The 19256-nt window shown below is 38.9% G+C and overlaps 2 protein-coding genes across 2 annotated transcripts; one reads left to right on the forward strand and one right to left on the reverse strand.

The window, feature by feature from the left end:
* Positions 1-377: 377 nt before the first annotated feature.
* On the reverse strand, positions 378-4658 carry LOC137281293 (zinc finger and BTB domain-containing protein 17-like). Its single transcript, XM_067812456.1, has one exon. The coding sequence runs from the start codon at positions 4533-4535 to the stop codon at positions 1911-1913; it is 2625 nt and encodes an 874-aa protein (XP_067668557.1). The 5' UTR covers positions 4536-4658; the 3' UTR covers positions 378-1910.
* A 442-nt stretch (positions 4659-5100) lies between these two features.
* On the forward strand, positions 5101-18676 carry LOC137281294 (integral membrane protein GPR180-like). Its single transcript, XM_067812458.1, has 9 exons — positions 5101-5385; positions 6633-6770; positions 7777-7986; positions 8875-9055; positions 9700-9749; positions 10292-10446; positions 12493-12684; positions 13383-13460; positions 14240-18676. Exons 1-9 carry the CDS (start codon positions 5238-5240, stop codon positions 14393-14395), a joined length of 1308 nt encoding a protein of 435 aa, XP_067668559.1. The 5' UTR covers positions 5101-5237; the 3' UTR covers positions 14396-18676.
* The last annotated feature ends 580 nt before the right edge of the window (positions 18677-19256 follow it).

A 19256-nucleotide genomic window follows, 5' to 3' on the forward strand; every position in this document is an offset into this window, starting at 1 on the left:
TGAGTGAATGAAATAGGCTTCACACACTGACATTGTACACATGTGAAAAATCGAACCTGAGTCTTTGGCCAGACAAGCAAACACTCAAAAACTATTGGCTATCCACCGCCCTATGAACCACACGCACAAGCTTAGTCCATATTGGCATTAATATATAAAAAAATGTTGCAATGCCTTGGAGCAGTCGTGTCAGGTATTCCCTTCAGAGGGCATTATTGAAATGAAGACAAAATATTTGATAATGTATCATATTTAATGTTAAATAAAGTTGCATTATTTTTATACATGAGGAAACAATAACACAGTCTTGCATAGTTAAACAGACTCATTAATAGAGTATTTAACAGTTGCTTAGCTTGCCACAGGTTCTGCAGACATGTTACTCTACATATAAAAAGTCAAAATACAGAAATGTATGTCAGGATGATTTCATTCTGCTTTGTTCCTTTTTCCTGCATTCTCTATATCGCCAGGGTATACCTTCTGATAAGTCTCCACTATACCCTGGAAGCATCTACGGCCCTCTACGATGGATTTATCTGCAGTTTGTCCGCATGATTTCCCCCAAATCTCTGCACTTGCAAAAGCTATCTTTGTTGACACTGGCAAGCTCAGTTTGATTGGCTACTGTGAGAATGCTGAGCCAGCAAAGGGAGGTAATATATAGCTAGGCCATAGATGCATCCTGGGTATAGTGGAGAGTTATCAGAACGCATACCCTGGCGATATCAAGGATGGTTTTCTTGATAAGAACCATCATACTTTTGCATTAGATGCATTAGATGTGCTACAAACAAAACATACTTTGAAATGAATAATTCATGATGCACAGTATAAGTTGACAGAAAGGTACACACAGTTTGGCTCTAAGTAGCAGAATATGGATGGGTCTGTTGTTTAGGCTTCAAGGTACATTCTGTATTTCATCTTTGTCAATGGCATATATTTCTGTATACAGAAACGTACCAGGGGTACACATCTGTGGTACATGTACCAACAATGACCTCTTCAGATGAGTTAACCCATACAGAGAAAAATAGTTTCAATACATAGTCATAGATCACATCTCTGTCTAAAGAGTACAAGAAATACTGATGAATACAAGCTGCATAACATAATTACATGTGACTTCTTTCAAGATAGAGTTCCTTAGTTCCCTGAGTGAGTGACTTTATTTTTATGCTGTCTTTCACCAATATTTCAGCAATATCATAGCAGGGGACACCAAAAATAGGCTTCAAACATAGTACCCATATGGTAAATCAAACACGGATGTTCGACCTGACAAACCAACACTTTAACCACTATAGTACTGTTGGACATGGGGAAAACAAATGTTTTTTTTCCACATTCATGTCTACAATTTGTGCAGATGATAGGGGAAAGTGTGAAATATCTGTTAAATCAAGTTCAACTACAGTTCAAGTGGTAGGAAATGTAATAAAAGGATTTTACTGACCAGAGATTAGTGCAGAAATGAGCAATGCAGATTTTTGCGAAGTAAAAAGTGACTTTTCTGGAATAGAAAATGGCTTTGCAAATTAGTGTGTGAAGATATTGTATTAAAAAGGACACTTTTTAAAAGGTCATTTTGAAATATAGACATTTCTTCATTATATACAAATGGCTGATGTGGCTTCACATATCACACTTGCAGTTGTGTAAAAGTTTAGGGATACAGAGTAACAGCCTAAAAGCAGTTTCTTTTTTCTATATCCGACAGTACTTTAGGCTACCTCACTGTCACTGGTTCCAGAGACAAAACTTAAATTACCAAAAACTTGAGAATAAATACTATTTTCTACACTAGTATCAGTGTATAAGCATTATATACAAATGAACTAACATTGTATAAAAATCTTAGTATTGTTGCAAACTGTCACCATGACAACAGTTGCCATTGGTTACATTCACTCCTTCATTATAACAGTAATTTCTCCCATGTTGCTGTCCATTTCAACTTGCTTACATGCATCCTCAGTAGCGTCCAATCCCATCTCCTCATTGGCACTGTTTGTAATGGCAATAACCCTAGGAGTTTCTGAATCTATAGCATCGTTTGTTTCCATAGCAACAGCATTAGAACTGTCAACAGTTGTGAGCGTAACAGAACCTGAGTTTTCTTGCAAGGATTGCTCAGCTGCCAACAGTAGGCTGGCAATGTCATGCACAACAGCATTAGATGACTCCATGTCAATATTCTCGCCACCCTGAATTACGTAATGTATCGTGTTGTCATCATTTGAAATCTCAACCAACACTGAGGCAGCTGTTGAAATGTCTTCCTCTTGAGAGATGGTATCAGTTTCGGTGCTACCATGCTCTGATGGAACAACTGTGAGAACAGCATCCTGAATATCATTGTTGATATCAGAACTCTTGTTGTCAATATCAATCACGTTAACTGCTTGATTGACAGGAATAACTGTCATTTGTTTGTCCTTTGTATGCACTTCAACAAGCTGCAGATCACCATTTTCCGGTACCATGTCATGTGCCTTTGCAAGATGTCGAGCAAGAAATACCTTCTCAAAAAACCCATGTTTGCAATATTCACACTGGTAAGGAAATATATTAGAATGAGAAGTCTGCACATGTTCAACAAGCTGAGCTTTGTAACAAAAACATTCCTGACAGTACGGGCAACTGAATAACTCCTCGCTTGGTTTGTTGTATTTGCAAGACTTCTCTCTTGGATTTACAACTCTGAAATCAACATTGTTATGAACATGGGCCATGTGTTCTTCAAGCTGCTTGGAACGCATAAATTTCATTTTACATATTGAACATGTAAATGGGCACAAATTGAAATGTATTTTAAGCACATGTGCATGCATTGTACCTTTCTGATTAAATCCCTTGCCACAATAGGAACAGTGAAACTTCTCAGTTCTTGGGGCATGGACAACTCGCACATGTCTTTTAAAATTGCATTCGAAGTTGAATTGTTTCCCACACACTTGACAAACAATCTTCTTACCATTAACATCATGTATCCGAGAATGTCGGTTCAACTGGGCTTGTCGGTAGAACATTTTCCCACATTCTTTACAAGTTACGTTACGTTTCTGTTCATGAACTTCTTCGATGTGTTGTTTGAGTGTGATGGCTTGCTTGAACACAGATGAGCACAGATGGCATAAATGACTCTCATCATTCAGATGTATCATTCGAATATGGTTCCGGAGAAACTGGAGATTCTTAAATACTTTACCACAAATTGTACACTGCGACATTGTCTGGGAGTGCTCCCTGTCCTCATGAATCTGGAACTGGGAACGACTGGCAAATGTCATGTTGCAAGTGGAACATGTAACTTGTTTCAGAGGAACGAGTTCTTGCAAGTATTCCTCTACATCTTTTTCATTCATATGGAATTTTTTAACATGAGTATCAACACCAGTGAAATCACAAAATTGTTTCCTACAGTATTTGCACACTGCTGTTTTTTGCACATTTCTTTTTCGACGTTCCTTAGAGTAAACATTTCCCATTGCAGCAAGGATTTTCTTCCTCTCAACACTCTTCTCTTTAGCCAAGCAAGAATCTTTGAATTTTTTTAGCATTTTCAAGGATCCACGAAGATTTGACTTTTTTTTTTGCCTGTAGATCAAATGTCTTGGAGCTTGACATTTTAGTTTACTATTGTCAACCTCCAAGGTCTGTTCTGTCCCATCATCGACCGTCTGGACCTCACTACTTCTCTTTTCATTGTCGAGGTCTAAAGAATCAGCCTGAATATTTTCAACAACTGTTGGTTCTGAACTGTCCCCCTTAAAAGCAACATAATCTTCAGAATTATCCTCTTCTTCTGGAACATCATCATCTTCATCTTCAATGTTTATCTTTCCACGAACAGCTTCCATAACAGCCGAAGAAAGTTTGACACCTCTTAAACCATATCTTTTCTTTCCTAATTCAGTTTCATGAGATTGTTGAAAACATGGTAAGATGATGGAATTCCCTTTTTCTTCATTCACAACTTCTGAAAATTTTCTTTTTGGTTTCCTTCCTCTTTTCTTCGGCTTAGGTTTTTCTGCTTCTATTTCTGGAAGGTTTGGAGGTGTCACTGTTTGCTCACGGTCTTGACCTGAACTTGAAGGAGTATTGTGAACATTTTCATCTGGACACGTCAGGCTACCTGTCGGCTGTTCAGATGAGATACTTTCAGTTTTATGTAAAATTTCACTGTTAAGTTTACCACCGTCAGTTTCATGACTGTCTTTCACCAATGCCGGAGATTTTTCAAACTCTTTTAGCTTTTTCTCCATTCGTTCTGGAAAATATCCCAGCTTCTTTGCTTCACGAATGGCGAACCTGATAGAACGTTTGGCATATATAACGCTCACACCACTCATGGTAAAAGTGATTGTGTTGTCCATAGTCCTTCTGTTAGTTTTAATATACGTTTTGTCTGTTCCATCAGTTGAATGTCCCTCCCATTCTTCAGTCTCTCCTGAAGACTGTAAACATCCTCTTAGAAGCTCGCACGGAAGGGACATTGTTATAGAATCTACTGCTAGTGTATCTTCCATTGTTCACTTGCAATAAGGACACTTGGACGTATTTTGTGCTACGAAATAGGTCAAAATATTTAAAAAATACATCACTGTTGACTTTCAATGGGAATATTCACACAGGAAGAGGGTACATTTATGTCTCTCTGCGAGAAGAGTTTTCGTGCTCGCTGCTTTTTCTTGCTGGGGCCCTGCTAGGGATTGGCCGTGTGCACCGTACACGCATACATGTAATGTACCCATATGTTTGGTATTTTGACGTCTGTGCATTGGATTAGATTGTATTGTGTTGTATTCCTAGAAGGATCCAGAGGGTATCACTCACTCACTTTCACACTTTAAACAACGCTTGACGGGCCTCTACAAAATGTGACAGAGTTGTCTCCCTGGATATTGCCGCACATGGGTTTTGTTACGACCGCTTTTCAATATTTGTGACATATGTTTTTGAGCAAATGAGAAGCTTTGTAACTGCAATGAGCAGAGCAATTATAGAAACAGAACTTATGTGTTAATATATTGGGAACTAACATTTATAGTTGTCAACTATGAAAATCGATGCACGTGTCATTTACGACATCTCACACGTAAGATGCAACTTGCAAGATGTCAACACCAAACTTGAACGCTAGAAGTAAAAGTCACAGATGAAACTTTTTTTTGAGTGACTTTAGTGGGAGCAACTGACACAACAACATCACAGAGCTTTAATCAAATTATATGATGAACTTTAATTATGTTTCATGCCTTTTTATTCTGACATGTGTGAAGGTTCACGTTCTAACAGCCAAAACTGTCAAGGGAGTCTTCAGCACCCTCGTAGCCAAATCAGAAGTTGGCCAATACATAACAACATTCTGTTTCCATGGTAATGTTTTATTCTGGTATTCACTTAGTGATGATATATGCAGACATACGCGTAAAGGCATATGTTTTGTGAAGTTAGATTTATTACAACGATTCGTATTTTAGCTGTAGTGAAAAGTATTACGGTTGTAGGTACATGTATGTATTTTATTGTGAACGACAGTTTGTGGATATCCCCACTACTGCCTGTGTTTCTAGATATTTTTGAAACATATGACTCACTGAGGAAAGAGTTCCACCTGTACGCCATCTTTTTATATGACCCTGCAAATCCTTCCCGGGTGTAATATTCCAACACTGAAATATGTTTAGCGATTGTTTTTTATTCCTGTTCTAGTTTATTGAATATATTATTAGAGTGAAGTATGCATCCCAGTCTGTAAATTTGGTTTTTGCTTGAGGGTGTTGGGTACATGTGGAACTCTTACCCTAAGTCATACCCTGAGTCATAGTAGTATGAAATGACTTTGTGAGCAAAGTAACTCATTTGACAAATGAGTGGATCTCTGTGTACCATCTTGCCAAGGGATTTATTGTCAGATCTTGAAAGAAGTCCTATTTCCTCAGGTGATAACCTGTTTATGAATCAACGTTTTGATTGAGTAATATGATATGCTGAATCTGGGAGGTGCAAGGTTAGCCAAATGACCTTAATTACAGGTAGAGTCAAACCAGGAATGCCATCCTGTTTCTGCCAGAGTGGAAACTGGACTGTTAACTCCCCTGTCTTGACAAGATGTTGTTTCCAGCCACTAGAAGAAATTGGACTAGAACTAGAATGTACCATGTCAGTGTGACATGCTCTTGTTGGTTTTTGTAATTGTTTGGCAAGAGTATAACCTGATATGTTAACTCCCTTGCCTTGACAAGATCTTGTTTTCAGCCACTAGAAGTAGTTAGACAAATTGAACTAGAATGTACAATGTCTGTGTCATATGCTCTTATTGGATGTTGCTTAATGCTACACTCAATTAGAACTGATCTTCAGCAACCCATACCTGTCATAGGATCAGGTGGTTAGGCTCGCATACTTGGTCGACATGTCATCATGTCCCATTTCAGTAGACTGATGCTTATGCTGTTGATCACTGGATTGTCTGGTCCAGACATGATTACGTACAGACTGCTGTCATATAGCTGGAATATTGCTGAGTGTGGCATTCAGCAACAACCAACATTTCTTTTCATCATAATAGATTGAGTTTTGCAGGATGGCATCATTTGCATTGTGGCATTTATGTCCTCCAGGTAATGCTCTGGTCACATTCAAGACGAACACAACCAGTGATGCTCCTCCTACTCTGTACATGTACATCAGTGATGACTGGTACGATGCTGTGGAAGACCTTGACTGTAAGCGGAGACTGGGCAAAGCTCGGCTCTGGCGTGAGTATTATAGAGATGAGGTGAAGGTTTTACAGATGTGAAAGTGGGTTGGGTTCAACTCTGCTGTAGCCAGTATTCAGCCATTATATCACAACCTGTTGACTTAATGTTAGAGCAGAGCGGGGTCAGGCAGGCCTTACGATGTTTACCACTTCTGTGGAACCCTTTAACATGGAAATGGTGCTGACAAATGTAGACATGGCGATTGCACTTTTGTCACACGAGATGTCACTTGCTCATGAGACACTCACATGGACGGTGTAGCCTTTGATCAAGGACAACCTGGATCCCTTTTGCTCACAATGGCTATCACCAGTGGGCAGCACTCATACATGCTAATATAGGTCAATTGTCAGGTTCATGCTCAACTTATCCTTGTTTGCCAGTAAGCACAAATGTTTGACCCAAATGAAATAAGATAAAAAATACAGTGATAGTCTAAGTCATATGCTAAATAAATATTATTATCAGCCAAATTTTATACAAATATTATCAGTGATACAGATTCCCAGGGCAGCTTGTAGATTGTTATACTCAGACGGGATGTTAATCGCAGAAGGGTCATTGGGGACATTGCTGGTCATTCATCATAGCATATTAAAGGTCTATTCTGGACTCATCATCCGCAAGCTCACATGCACTCATATTCCTATGTAACTACAGCAAGAGTAATACTGTTTAACCCCTTTCTTTCTGACCTAAATCCGACCTGTGAAAGTCCTGGGGTAGAATAGGCCTGCAGCAACCCAAGCTTTCCATAACAGGCAACTATGCTTGTCATAACAGGCAACTAACAGGATCGGTGGTCAGGCTTGTTTACTTGGTTGACACGTCATCAGTTCCCATTTGTGCAGATCGATGTTGTTGATCACTGGATTGTCTGGTCCAGACTCGACTATTTACACACTGTTGCCATATAGCCGGAATATTGCTGAATGTGGCATAAAACTAAACTCACTCCCTCACTGACCTTAACCCAGACACATTACATCCTCTTCTGTTTCAGATGAGTTGAATACAACATCCGGCAACTTCACTGTCTCTCACTCCATTCGCCCCCGCATCTGGCACATCATCTACGCAGACAGCTATACCTGCCAACCAGGCCGCCCCACCCCGCTTGTTGAGCAACCCAACTTCATACAGTTTGAGATTCAGCTGCTGAATCCGGACTCACTAGGAAATCCAACAGAACATTTTGGTGATGAAGAAACAGGTACGTGTGAGAACACCTAATTATCAACCATAAATACCTTGATTCTAACACTTAACATCTCAGGCATTTGAAATATTAGATGTAGTTCCACAAAAAGTGCGGTTAGAACTACCTGTCCTATTTCAGAAATAGAGGGCCAATGAGGTGGGCTAGTGGTTAAAGCATTTGCTCTTCATGCCAAAGGCTGGGGTACAATTCCATGCATGGGTAAATTGTTTGAAACCCATATCTGTTGTTCCCAATGTGATGTTACTGGAATGTGCTAAAAGCACATCAAAACCATACTCACTCACTCAGAAGTGGACATACTCTCATTTTGTATTGCATTCCAAGTTTTGTATATCACAGGGGAGATAACTGGACATTAACTACCTGTATGGAAGCATATTATCAGAATATGAACTGTGAGGTTACTCATGTAACTTCGCTTCATGATAATGTTGTTAACATATGTCAGAAATAGACACAGTCAGAAAGAGAAATAGTCAGAAACAGAAACAGTCAGAGACATTGTGAAAACAGACACAGACTTGGAAACAGCCAAAAGCAAACAGTCAGAAACAGCTGCAATCTGACAGTCAGAAACAAACACAAAAAACAGTCAAAATAGTTGCAGTCTGACATCGACACCCAGAAACAACAGTCAGAAAGAGACATTGTGAGAAACAGACATGGTCAGACACAGACATTCAGGAACAGACACCCAGAAACACGACACTCTGAAACAGATACAGTAAGTGTCATGTTACTTTTGTTTAAATCTTTTCATACATATTTGTATGCAGGCTACTCAGTGTTTAGATAATGTAGATTTGTTTGTACATGCTTTAGGGAATACAAAACTTATCTCTACCTCTCCATGTTGTGGTTTACAATGTTTCTGTTCAGGTCTGCTGCGGTTTTACCAGTTGTTGACCCTAGCATACTTCGTTCTGGCCTGTATTTTTGCCCCTCGACTTTGGTCCACGTTAACCAAAGGTGGGCCGATGCAGCTAGTGATACAACTACTTACCGTGTCTGTATGTCTTCAGTCGGTCGGGTCATTTCTCATGACACTGCATCTCTCAAGGTGAGTCATCAGCATCCTTAATATAGTTTTCATTCTCTGCCTTGAACCTTCAATCTTCTTATCCAATTGATGGAGGGTGTAGTAGCTTAGTGGTTAAACCATTCGCTTTTCACGCCGAAGACCAGGCTTTGCTTCCCCACAGAACCCAGGTCTTCAGAATGACAAGTGAACGCTTTAACCACTAGCCTACCCACTGCCCAGGCTGGGATCTGTTCCTCATATGGGTACATTGTTTGAAGCCCATTTCTTGTGTCCCCCCAAATCGAGATATTGATGGTTTATTGCTAAAAGCGGTGTAAAAGTTACTCAGTCAGTCCAATCCAAATGAACAAAGAATTCTTCATACGTTACTTAATGTCCCTGGGGTGGACACTGGCCAGCACTTACTGTTGTTACTCCCACCTCAAGGCCATGAGTCGTAATGTAACTACTTAATGTAGTTTGCAGTTCCGAATGCATACAGTGAAGACAGCATCAGTATGTGGTGGGACGTGTTTATTCTCCATGTTGTCTCTGAATGTATTGCCACCAAAGTCAAGTTGTGTTAAGCTGATGTTTGTAATCTGAAAGTTAAAATGTCTGTTATTGTTTGTTATTGCTTCCTTGACCAGACATATTGGTAATCTGATGTTTTGTGTTGTCAGATATCACCATGATGGGACTGGTTCACCATTCATGGAGCTTCTGTCAGAATGTGAGTTGACAATTTGTGTTCCACCTCATTTAGTTTATTCAATACCATGATGTACTGACTGATATAACCTAACAACTGATAGTGATATCAAGGATGAGTTAACGTCAGCCTTCGAAATAATCACCATGATTGCCAACCAAGACAATTTAATCATAGTTCAGTATGGGTACACTTCAACATGTAATTTGGGAGTTTGTGTGTCAAGTCATAATTAACCATGTCAGCTCTACAATCTGACATGCTGTCTAAAGTGGATTATCCCTTCAGTCAGAGTGAGTGTCGGTTTAGACAGCTTCCGCTGTATGGTGAAATCAAGGACTGTGTCTTGACAAAAAAAGTGTTTCGCAATAAACACAGTTGCTAATTTTAGATACTGCTATGGTATAGAAATATGACTCATGACTCAAGACCTAGATTTGTAGGATGGATTGGTTCATTGATCACAGCTCTGTTGATACAACAACAGTTTTGATTAAATGATCATGTTTACGGCAGGAGGATGGTATGTTTTTGACACTGCTATCAATGTATTTATATTTCAGTCTTTGATGTACTGTCTCAGTTCGCTATGCTGTATATGCTGTTAAGCCTGTCCTTGGGGTGGACGCTGGCCAGCACTCACTGCCGTTACTCCCACCTTAAGGCCATCAGTCGTAAACCTGCTGCCAAGGTTGTTGCTGTCCTGGCTGTCCTGCAGGTTTGTTGACCTATCCAATAGTCTCTCTCAGAAAGTCAGCCGCCCAACCAATTCAACCACATTGGCTTCCACAAACTGAAAGTTGGACAACTGGTAGTCTGGTGGTAGTCATTGTCACAATACAAGCTCAAGTCCTTTGGTCAGAGATCTTTTGAACATTATGCTCCCTACATGTGCAACTTTCTCCCTCAAGATCTGAAACTTTCTCCAACGTTTGATTCATTCAAGGTTGGTCTCAAAACCTATCTTTTCTGCCAGTTCTGTGACTCTTGCTAACTTTGTCATCTCCCATTCCATTGTACTTCTGAGATTGTTGCGCCTTGAGCATGCTGCAAGCGTGGATTTGAGCACATTACAAATGTGCACGATTATCATTATTAAATTGAAAGTTGGACAACTGGTAGTCTGGGCCTGGCTTCACAAAGCTCTCATAAGCCTAAGATCTTGTATCTATCTTGTAGCATTCATACTTCCTATGTTGCAGTATATTAGGTATGAATGCTACGAGAGAAGTTCCAGAGCCTAAGCTTACAAGAGCTTTGTGAAACGGGTCCCTGGACCATGGACTTCGTGCACCTCTCCTATAAGTGCAAATGGTATGTCTCCCATGGTTAGGCAAATGACTTTGTATGCTGTTAATAAGACATCTGACAGAGGGTGTGAGTTCAAATCCTGGATAAGTCTCAACCCAGTAAAAATACTTCAATATGTACTTACCTGAGAAGTTGAATCCAAAATATAATGTTACATTTGACCACTTTCTAAATGGCATTGAGTATACATGGATTTTGATTGGTCACTGCTGCTTATGATCAACTGGACAACCCTGCTGAGGGTTTGTTGAATCATGATAAAGAGAGAGTTAGCATATACAGAATTTTCCTAGTCAGCAGATTCAGCCACTAGTCCAAGGCCAAAGTGTTCTGAACGTATGGTGCCACATACATGCATCAGACCAAAAATGGATAGCCTAGTTGTAGAAGAGTTCGCTCATCATGCTGAAGATCCTGGTTTAGTTCCCTTTGTGGCTCTTTGTGTGAAGCCCATTTCTGGTGTCCCTTTTGTGATATTTCTGAAATATTGCTAAAAGCAGTGTTAAACCATACATGCTTCACTTTTCCAAACTTGACCCTTGAAGATGCGGGGTAGAACAGGTCTTCAGGATCCCAAGCTTGCCACAAAAGGCAACTATGCTTGTAAGAAGCAACTAATGGAATCGAGTGGTCAAGCTTGTTGGCTTGGTTGACACAGGTTATCAGCTCCCGACTGTGCAGATTGATGCTCATGCTATTGATCACTTAATAGCCTGGTGCAGACTTGATTATTTACAGACTGTAGCCATGTAGCTGGAATATTGCTGAGTGTGGTGTAAAACTAAACTCACTTAACCAAAATTAACCCCAGAACATTTTGATTTATGAAGGAAATATCATGAAAAATGTAACTTGCAGAACAAAGCATTGTGTTTTGTATTTTGACAATCAGTGAACAGGATTGTACGGTATTACTGCGAAGCAGAATACTGGTACAGAGATGCTAGCCCTTATGCTTTGGGTGTAATTATTACAAATTTGATCAATTAATTACGCCATTACACTTGATATGAGAAAATTATTCTTTTCTACTGGTTTGGGGAAAATGAATAAAGTGGATATAATTTGACACGGAAGTATTTCGTAACGCACTAATGTAGGGGTTATGAAATGACTTTACACTGATAGAAATCGCTTATTCTTGGAATTGCACTCATTCCAATTAATTTATAAGGAATTAAAGTATCTTGTGTGACCGGACCAATAATTTTTGATGCATGGAGTTTCATAATGATTGGTGACGTGTATATTTGTGAAGAATATTATTTTTATGAAAACGTGCAATATATCGAAGCGACCGGAAGACAAGTAATTCACTTTTGGGTCTACATTACATTTTTTGACATCCAGTGTTAAACTTATCTCCACTGGTACCAGAATCACAGTGTATTGTCATAGTTTATTTGCCAGTACACAGTCCTGTTTATGTAATGTTCTGTTTCTTTGGTTTCAGGGAAGTTTGTTTCTATGGGAACAGTACAATGACAGTTACACACGGACATACCACGCCCACAGGAGTCGGGCAGGGACAGCCCTGGTGGTGCTCCGCATCCTTTTGGCTGGCATGTTTGGATGGAATCTCTACACAACCATTAAAGCTGAGAGAAGCTCATTAAAGCGTGAATTTTATAGTTCTTTTACAAAAGTAAGTTTCAGTTCAGTTGTTTACAAGAAACATATTTTCGGTGTGTGATATTTTTCAAAGACTTGGGTGTCTTGTCGTCATGTTTAGTATGTTTTGGGTTTGGGTTCACTTCAGTAATCAGCATATCATATGATGACTGGCATCTTATCATTCATAACTTCTGTATTGTAAGAAAGGAGATCCAATGAGGTCTGGTTAGAATTGGTCTTCAGGATCACTGACTTGGTTCACACATGTCGTTGTATCCCGGTGACATGTACTTGTACTTGTTGGTCTTGCTTGATGCTTTGCATTAATAGATACAACAAGGACTGGTCGGCTTGGAGTCAGTATTCTGTGTCTGAGTGGGGTATTCATGCTTAAATCCAGCATGATATCTGAGTGAGCTAGCATAATAACACCATTTAAAGTCTGGGCTAGTGCAAGCAGTTCAAACGCCTGCATGAACAAAATATTATGTGCTATGTAAACCCCATTTCACCTCACCCAATTGTGTAGAAAGATGCTCATGCTGTTGATCACTTGATTGTCAAGTTTTCCAGCACCACAGCTACGGTTTTCAGTGAAGTGGTAAACATGTAAGAACTCATCATTTAGGGCTTTCTACCATGTCTACCCACATTAACCTGCCACAACATAATACTATTTGAAGCTTTGTTGAAGCACAACTTACTGACTCACTGTCCTGTTTGCTCCAGGCTTGCATGTTGTGGTTCCTGTGCTATCCTGCCACTGTTACTATGACATGGATATTTCCAGAATACCTCCGCTCAAAGGTAAGATTCAAGTTCCACATCACAGAAAGTCTTGTACTCCTTGCAGTGTCAAGTTATACGCCATTGGTTTTCATTTTTTGTGATTTGATCAGCATGTAGTTAGTCTGACTGATTATGAACAAGATGGCAAGAAATTCATGTGAAAAAGAGACTGACTCACCAAAGGAAGCTCTACAAATATTTTTACTGGAAAATATGTGGTCATTACCTTAATCACTGACTGTGTGTTTGGGTTCTGATTACAAGTTATCTCCCTTACACTTTCACCAATGTTGGCATTTGATTGGTTGTTGATATGTTTATGTGGTCAGTTTGAGGTGGATTCATTAGTGTAGGGTTACTGAATGAAAACGCTTGAGATCTGGAGGTCATCTGACCACATTCTAAAGGCATTGTGTAAAAAGTTATGGGACCGGCTAAAATGATCAATATTTGGTAATATTGTTGATAGGAAAAATGATTGATGACTGTATATATGAAAATTGTGTTATAGATAACAGTTTTTCTTACACAGTATACAAATCATTTATTCATGCTCCACTTCAAAACTATGTCCAGGGTCTTGTTTTAAAAATAATCCATGCCAGATATGTCACAATTCACTAATGATGTGAATATATTTAACATAATATTTATTTCTTTCAGACAATTTTGGCATTTTTGCTCAGAGTTATGTCGCCTCTATTTATTGATAGTCAGTTGATATTTTGCTAATGATTATTGATTTTCATGATTGATATCGATAGCCCAAGTAACCCAACTCATTCTTTGTATTGTAGTTAGTGTTGATGGGGGTGTTGCTGAGCCAGTCCCTAGCCGGGGCGTTCCTGTACAAGCTGTTCCTATCCCGAAGCCTATACTGGGAAGTGTCTGCACTCTCCAGCACACTGCCACTCAGATTTGATAAAACCTTTAGCTTGAAGATGTATTCTTGACACTATGTAATCTGTGTCTTTTTGTTGTCAGTGTCATCCAACGCATAACAACTGATTGTTTCAGTTTCATATCAATGAAGTTGTTGTTGACCATTCAGAGCCAATTTGAAACCTCAGAATGCCATGTGATAACTTTTCATTTTTATGATGATCATCTTGGTTTTATGTGTTGTTTTCGAAAGAGGGTTCAAAGGTAGGAAGGTTACAAATCCATTTCCTTTACAAAATAAAAACGTAACCCTAAGGATTACAAGAAGGTGGAAGGGTTGGGTTACCCACATCGCTACAGTGTGTGAAGCCCATTTCTAGTGTTTCCCCTTTGTGATAATTCTGGAATATCGCTAAAAGCTATGTAAAACTGTATTCTCTCACTCATTGTCAGCAGGGTGGGGGATATTCACAAACTGGTGATATTGCAAACTCTACTATCTGCAATAAAAGCTCACATTACTTTACGTCTTGAAGGATATTTGACATCATTGGTGCATATTTATTTTATCTTACCTCACACGTGAATGTCGCTTTCTGATTGGCTAAGCGCTATTGTATTATTTATAATGTACCCCGCTTACAGGCGATGTATTATTTTCAATGTACACTGCTGGGAATTACAAACTCTTCTGGTGCTTCATGGTGGTACTTTTTTATCTCGAATAACATTGAATCACCCATCAAGCACAGAAATTTGATGGAAGGGAGGTAACTCTAAATCTGTTTCATTTACCTTGTGTTGTCTGCAAAATGGGGTTTCGCCTCGCAGTCAGCAGAAGTGCTTCAAACAGTTCAAAATGAAAATTCAGGTGTTCAGTAAGATAAATATGTTGTTCACTGGTCCCTCGGGGTCCATGGGCTCATATACCCTCGAGGTTTGTTTATGTCCCCCTCGCCCTGCAAAACCTAAACAAACCTCGAGGGTACATGAGCCCATGGCCCCCTAGCAACCAGTGAACAACTTGTAATGTATACTGCTTAACAGAATTAAATTGTCTGCCATAAAGTGTGACATACAAAGTGATCTCTGGTTTTCCGAGAATATAAACTTTTATCTGTAAACAGGGAGGGTGGGTTAACCTGGGGCTTGTTGGGGCTTGTTGGGGCTTGTTATTGGAAGACCTGGGTTCGGATCCCCACATGGGTACAATGTGTGAAGCATATTTCTGGTGTCTCCTTTTGTGAATTTGTTGGAAATGTTGCTAAAAGTGGTGTAAAACCATACTCACTCTCTCAATATTTGTACATTTTGCTTCTGGTATTTTTAGAAAGGCATATAAGGCCAGGCAAATGAGTTTTCTTGTTCAGCGGATCTGCTGGTTGTAATTTTTCATGAAGGAAAAAACAAAACATTCTCAGAAAAAATAAAATGTGATGATAGTGAAATACACATGAATTCAGTATGAAACTAATCTCACTCAACTTGTTTTTAGCTGGTGTAAACAAACCAAAACATGGAACCTCATTTGGTTCGTGATATTTTTTTCAGTCCAGCAAGTAGGTTTTCTGAGGAAAAATGTCTATAAAACAAGAAATAAAATTTGTCAGGCCTGACATTCAAATTAAAGTAATAGTAGTAGTCAGCTTGATGTTCATATCCAGGCACGTTACCTACTCGTGGCGCTACATACATTACAAGATCCAGTTAGCTTTTAATACAGGAGGTACTCATTTTACTGCTTGTCAGTAGATAATAGACTGTACTCTTGATGTAGGAAAATGCCATATCACTTTGGTAGCTCCCATTATCTTCACAGCTTGGATGACAACCTCATTCAGGTAGCCTCATGCCAAACTCTGTTGTAAATCATTTTGAAGCTATGATCTGGAAATATAACTGGAATAAGTATAGTTAATATGGAACATGTTTAGTTCTATTTAGTTCTATTTATCGTTTGAATCTAACAAAAGATTTTCTTGTTTGTCCAGTGTAATTGGGTGGTGCAATTTGAATGCAGATGTATTTTCAGGTGTACTCTCTGCTGCTTGCAGTAGAGCCCAAGGCCATTTTTTAATGAAGTACATGTGTGTAGGGTCAGACCATTAATTAACTGAATATTATGATTAACAGGGATAAGGAAATTGATAAGTTGTTCATTTGAATGGAGGTGAATACATCATGTTCTTCATAATGTTTAAAAATAATGTTTCTCCATGTTAACACCTCAGCTAGCCAACCCAACCGCCCTCGATTATCCAGTCTGTTGAAATTCCATTATGGCAGAGATACTGGATAATCAGAGGTGACATGAAAAGGCAGGTAAAGTAGACATGTTGTACAATGAAGAAAGGATTCTCACAAAATGTGTTTTAAATAATATAGAATAAAATAATTTATCTTACACAATAATCTCACGTCCTGGTTCACTGAATAACAAATCCCCCAGCTGGTGCGGTGCTTTCTGCCATACCAGCAGATACAGATGTATATATCCTTCATCACACATTTTGTTTATCAAGTTATTGCCATATCAGTAAATATTGGTTGTTGATTATTTACTTTGCATGTTTATGAAACTTTGAAGCATGTTTATTTGGTCCATGCATGTTTATGATATTTATTTGATATTTACAATATTTTATACATCCAGGGAATCTAGATTGTGTTTGCTTGAAATACAGTTGTATAGATGTTCTATTTTGAGCCTTGGCTAGATCTAGTTTTGTTTTTGTTTGTAGTATGGCCACAGTATCACCTTTGTTGAAAGGCAAACATGTTTCATTAATTTTTAGGTAAACAATGTTTAAGTTATGTTTACCTCTATCTCAAAAGCTTGAAAACGTTTACTCATAGCATAATTGTATCTATCATTGAGTACATTTAGCTTAAAGATATGCATCCGACCTCAGATTCTGTTCAAGTTCTTCGACTGTTTGGCAATGACATTATAATGTCATATGGAGCTGGTGGCAGATGAGATTATTTTCACCCAGAAATATGAGTTTCATGGTTTTTGTAGGCAGTTTTCTCCTCTGTTAAAGTAGCCCATTACTGAAGCTGTAATCTTACTGGCAATGTGGAGTTGAGTCCCTTTAAGTGGCAGGATGGGTTGTTGGTTTGAAAGTTTTACAGTGAATGTACATCATCATACTGGAATTTGCTATGTATATTTTAATAAGTAACCTTGTGCCGTCTGCTGCCATTGATTTGATTGTGTAATCAACATTGTCTGACACATACAAATTGCAAACTTCCCACAGATTTAAAGAAAGGAATGAGTAATGAACAAGTCTTCCTCACATTGACATGAAAGAGAGCTTCTCAACTGTGACATGTTCTCAGTCTAAAAGGTTTAGACATAAATGTATGGCATGGTCGGATCATACCTAAAATGGGTGACAATGAGTTTTACATTTAAGTCAATGACTTAACCCACTTCATGGAAGAGTATGACCAGTAGAATTTGTGAAGTCTTGAAAGCTCAGCTAATATTAGTCCAGATGATAACATATAGATTGCTAGAAAATGTTGCCATGAACAGAACCTTCTTGGCAGTTTTACCGTTACTTGAAAGGGTAGGAACTTGTTTGAGGTGAAGTTACAAATTGGTGATTAATTCTTTGTCATGGACCTTATTATGTTCATGTTGAAAACCTTTGTTATATTTAAGATATTTCATATTTAAGATATTGGTACACTGAACTTAAATGGCATATCAGCTGCTGGTAGGGCAGACCTCTCAAGTGTCCGTCTGTTCGTGTCCTGGTCTATATAAGACCATGATGCCAATCCGCTGTTTGTCACGGTCCTCAGCAGTGAGAACGTCCTCATCGTGACATCATAATGTGCACATCCTTATCTCAGTCCCCTGATATGTGTCCTCTTGTGAAGGTTTTCGTGTACCTGTACCAATGTAAATATCCTAGTGTCATGTACTTGTCCTCATGTATCTGTGTCTCAGTCAACATCCAAAGTCGAGGTCCTCGTGTGACGGTCCTCATGTCCATGTCAATGTATGTGTTATGAGATCCCCAGTATGTGTCTTAGTAATGAACTCTAGTACCTCATGTCAACACATTTCTGTCTAGGTTAATGTCCCTCTGTCGACGTGCATATGCATATGTCTATTAATGTTCCAATGTTGTCACCAGTTCAACTTCCACATGATAATATTGACAATCTCATCTTCCTCTCAACCCATAACAATATCAGCATGAAAATGTTCTCATGATATCAATGTTCCCATATGTACATTCTCGATATGACCAACTGCTGTAATGCAGGACTGTTTCCCATAGTTGATGATGCCTGTCTATATTTAAATGGAAATAAATATCTATTTTACATGAGAATGTGTCAGTTGTCATTTGCATATTCATTAGACATCCACCTTCAGTAACAATACAAGATCTGGGTTTGAAAAGAACAATGATCATTGCTCATATTGGTTACTTGTTTTGTATGTTAACAGACCTCCATCACAAAGTTGGAAAAATTCGTTTTGGAGTGTTAAGCAACAACAGCTTTCCTCATTAGCATGTTAGGGAAAGTTGGGCAAATTAGCTTCCCTCAGAAAGGAAGTGAAGGAAGAGTTATCTCACACAGCCCCTGTCAACCAGCTGCATGAGGCAGGATCTATGTCAGTAATCTGGAGTCTTCATGCTCCCAACACTGGGAATGTTCCTCACAACTCAATGACTTGTCCTCAAAACTTGGTTTGGGCACTGGGTTTTTGTTCTGTAATTTCATCATTCAGTGCTGTGTCTCTGAGGCATTTTTACAAACCAAAGTGTAGATCAGTGTTCATGCTGTCAATCACTAGAATTCCTGGTTGAAGACTCTAATATTTGCAAACTGGTGGAATATTGCTGAGGGTGGCGTTAAAAACAAAGAAAACAAGTGTCTGACTGAGGAAGCCGCTCTTTTCAT

This window comes from Haliotis asinina, chromosome 4, assembly GCF_037392515.1.
Source record: "Haliotis asinina isolate JCU_RB_2024 chromosome 4, JCU_Hal_asi_v2, whole genome shotgun sequence".
Taxonomy (NCBI): Eukaryota; Metazoa; Mollusca; class Gastropoda; order Lepetellida; family Haliotidae; genus Haliotis; species Haliotis asinina.

Excerpts from the sequence above, each read along its gene's own strand:
- LOC137281294 (XM_067812458.1), top strand. The coding sequence starts at position 5,238 with ATGATGAACTTTAATTATGTTTCATGCCTTTTTATTCTGACATGTGTG. Across the intron at positions 10,447-12,492 it reads CTGTCCTGGCTGTCCTGCAG|GGAAGTTTGTTTCTATGGGA; the intron begins GTTTGTTGACCT and ends CTTTGGTTTCAG. Across the intron at positions 13,461-14,239 it reads CAGAATACCTCCGCTCAAAG|TTAGTGTTGATGGGGGTGTT; the intron begins GTAAGATTCAAG and ends TTTGTATTGTAG.
- LOC137281293 (XM_067812456.1), bottom strand. The coding sequence starts at position 4,535 with ATGGAAGATACACTAGCAGTAGATTCTATAACAATGTCCCTTCCGTGC.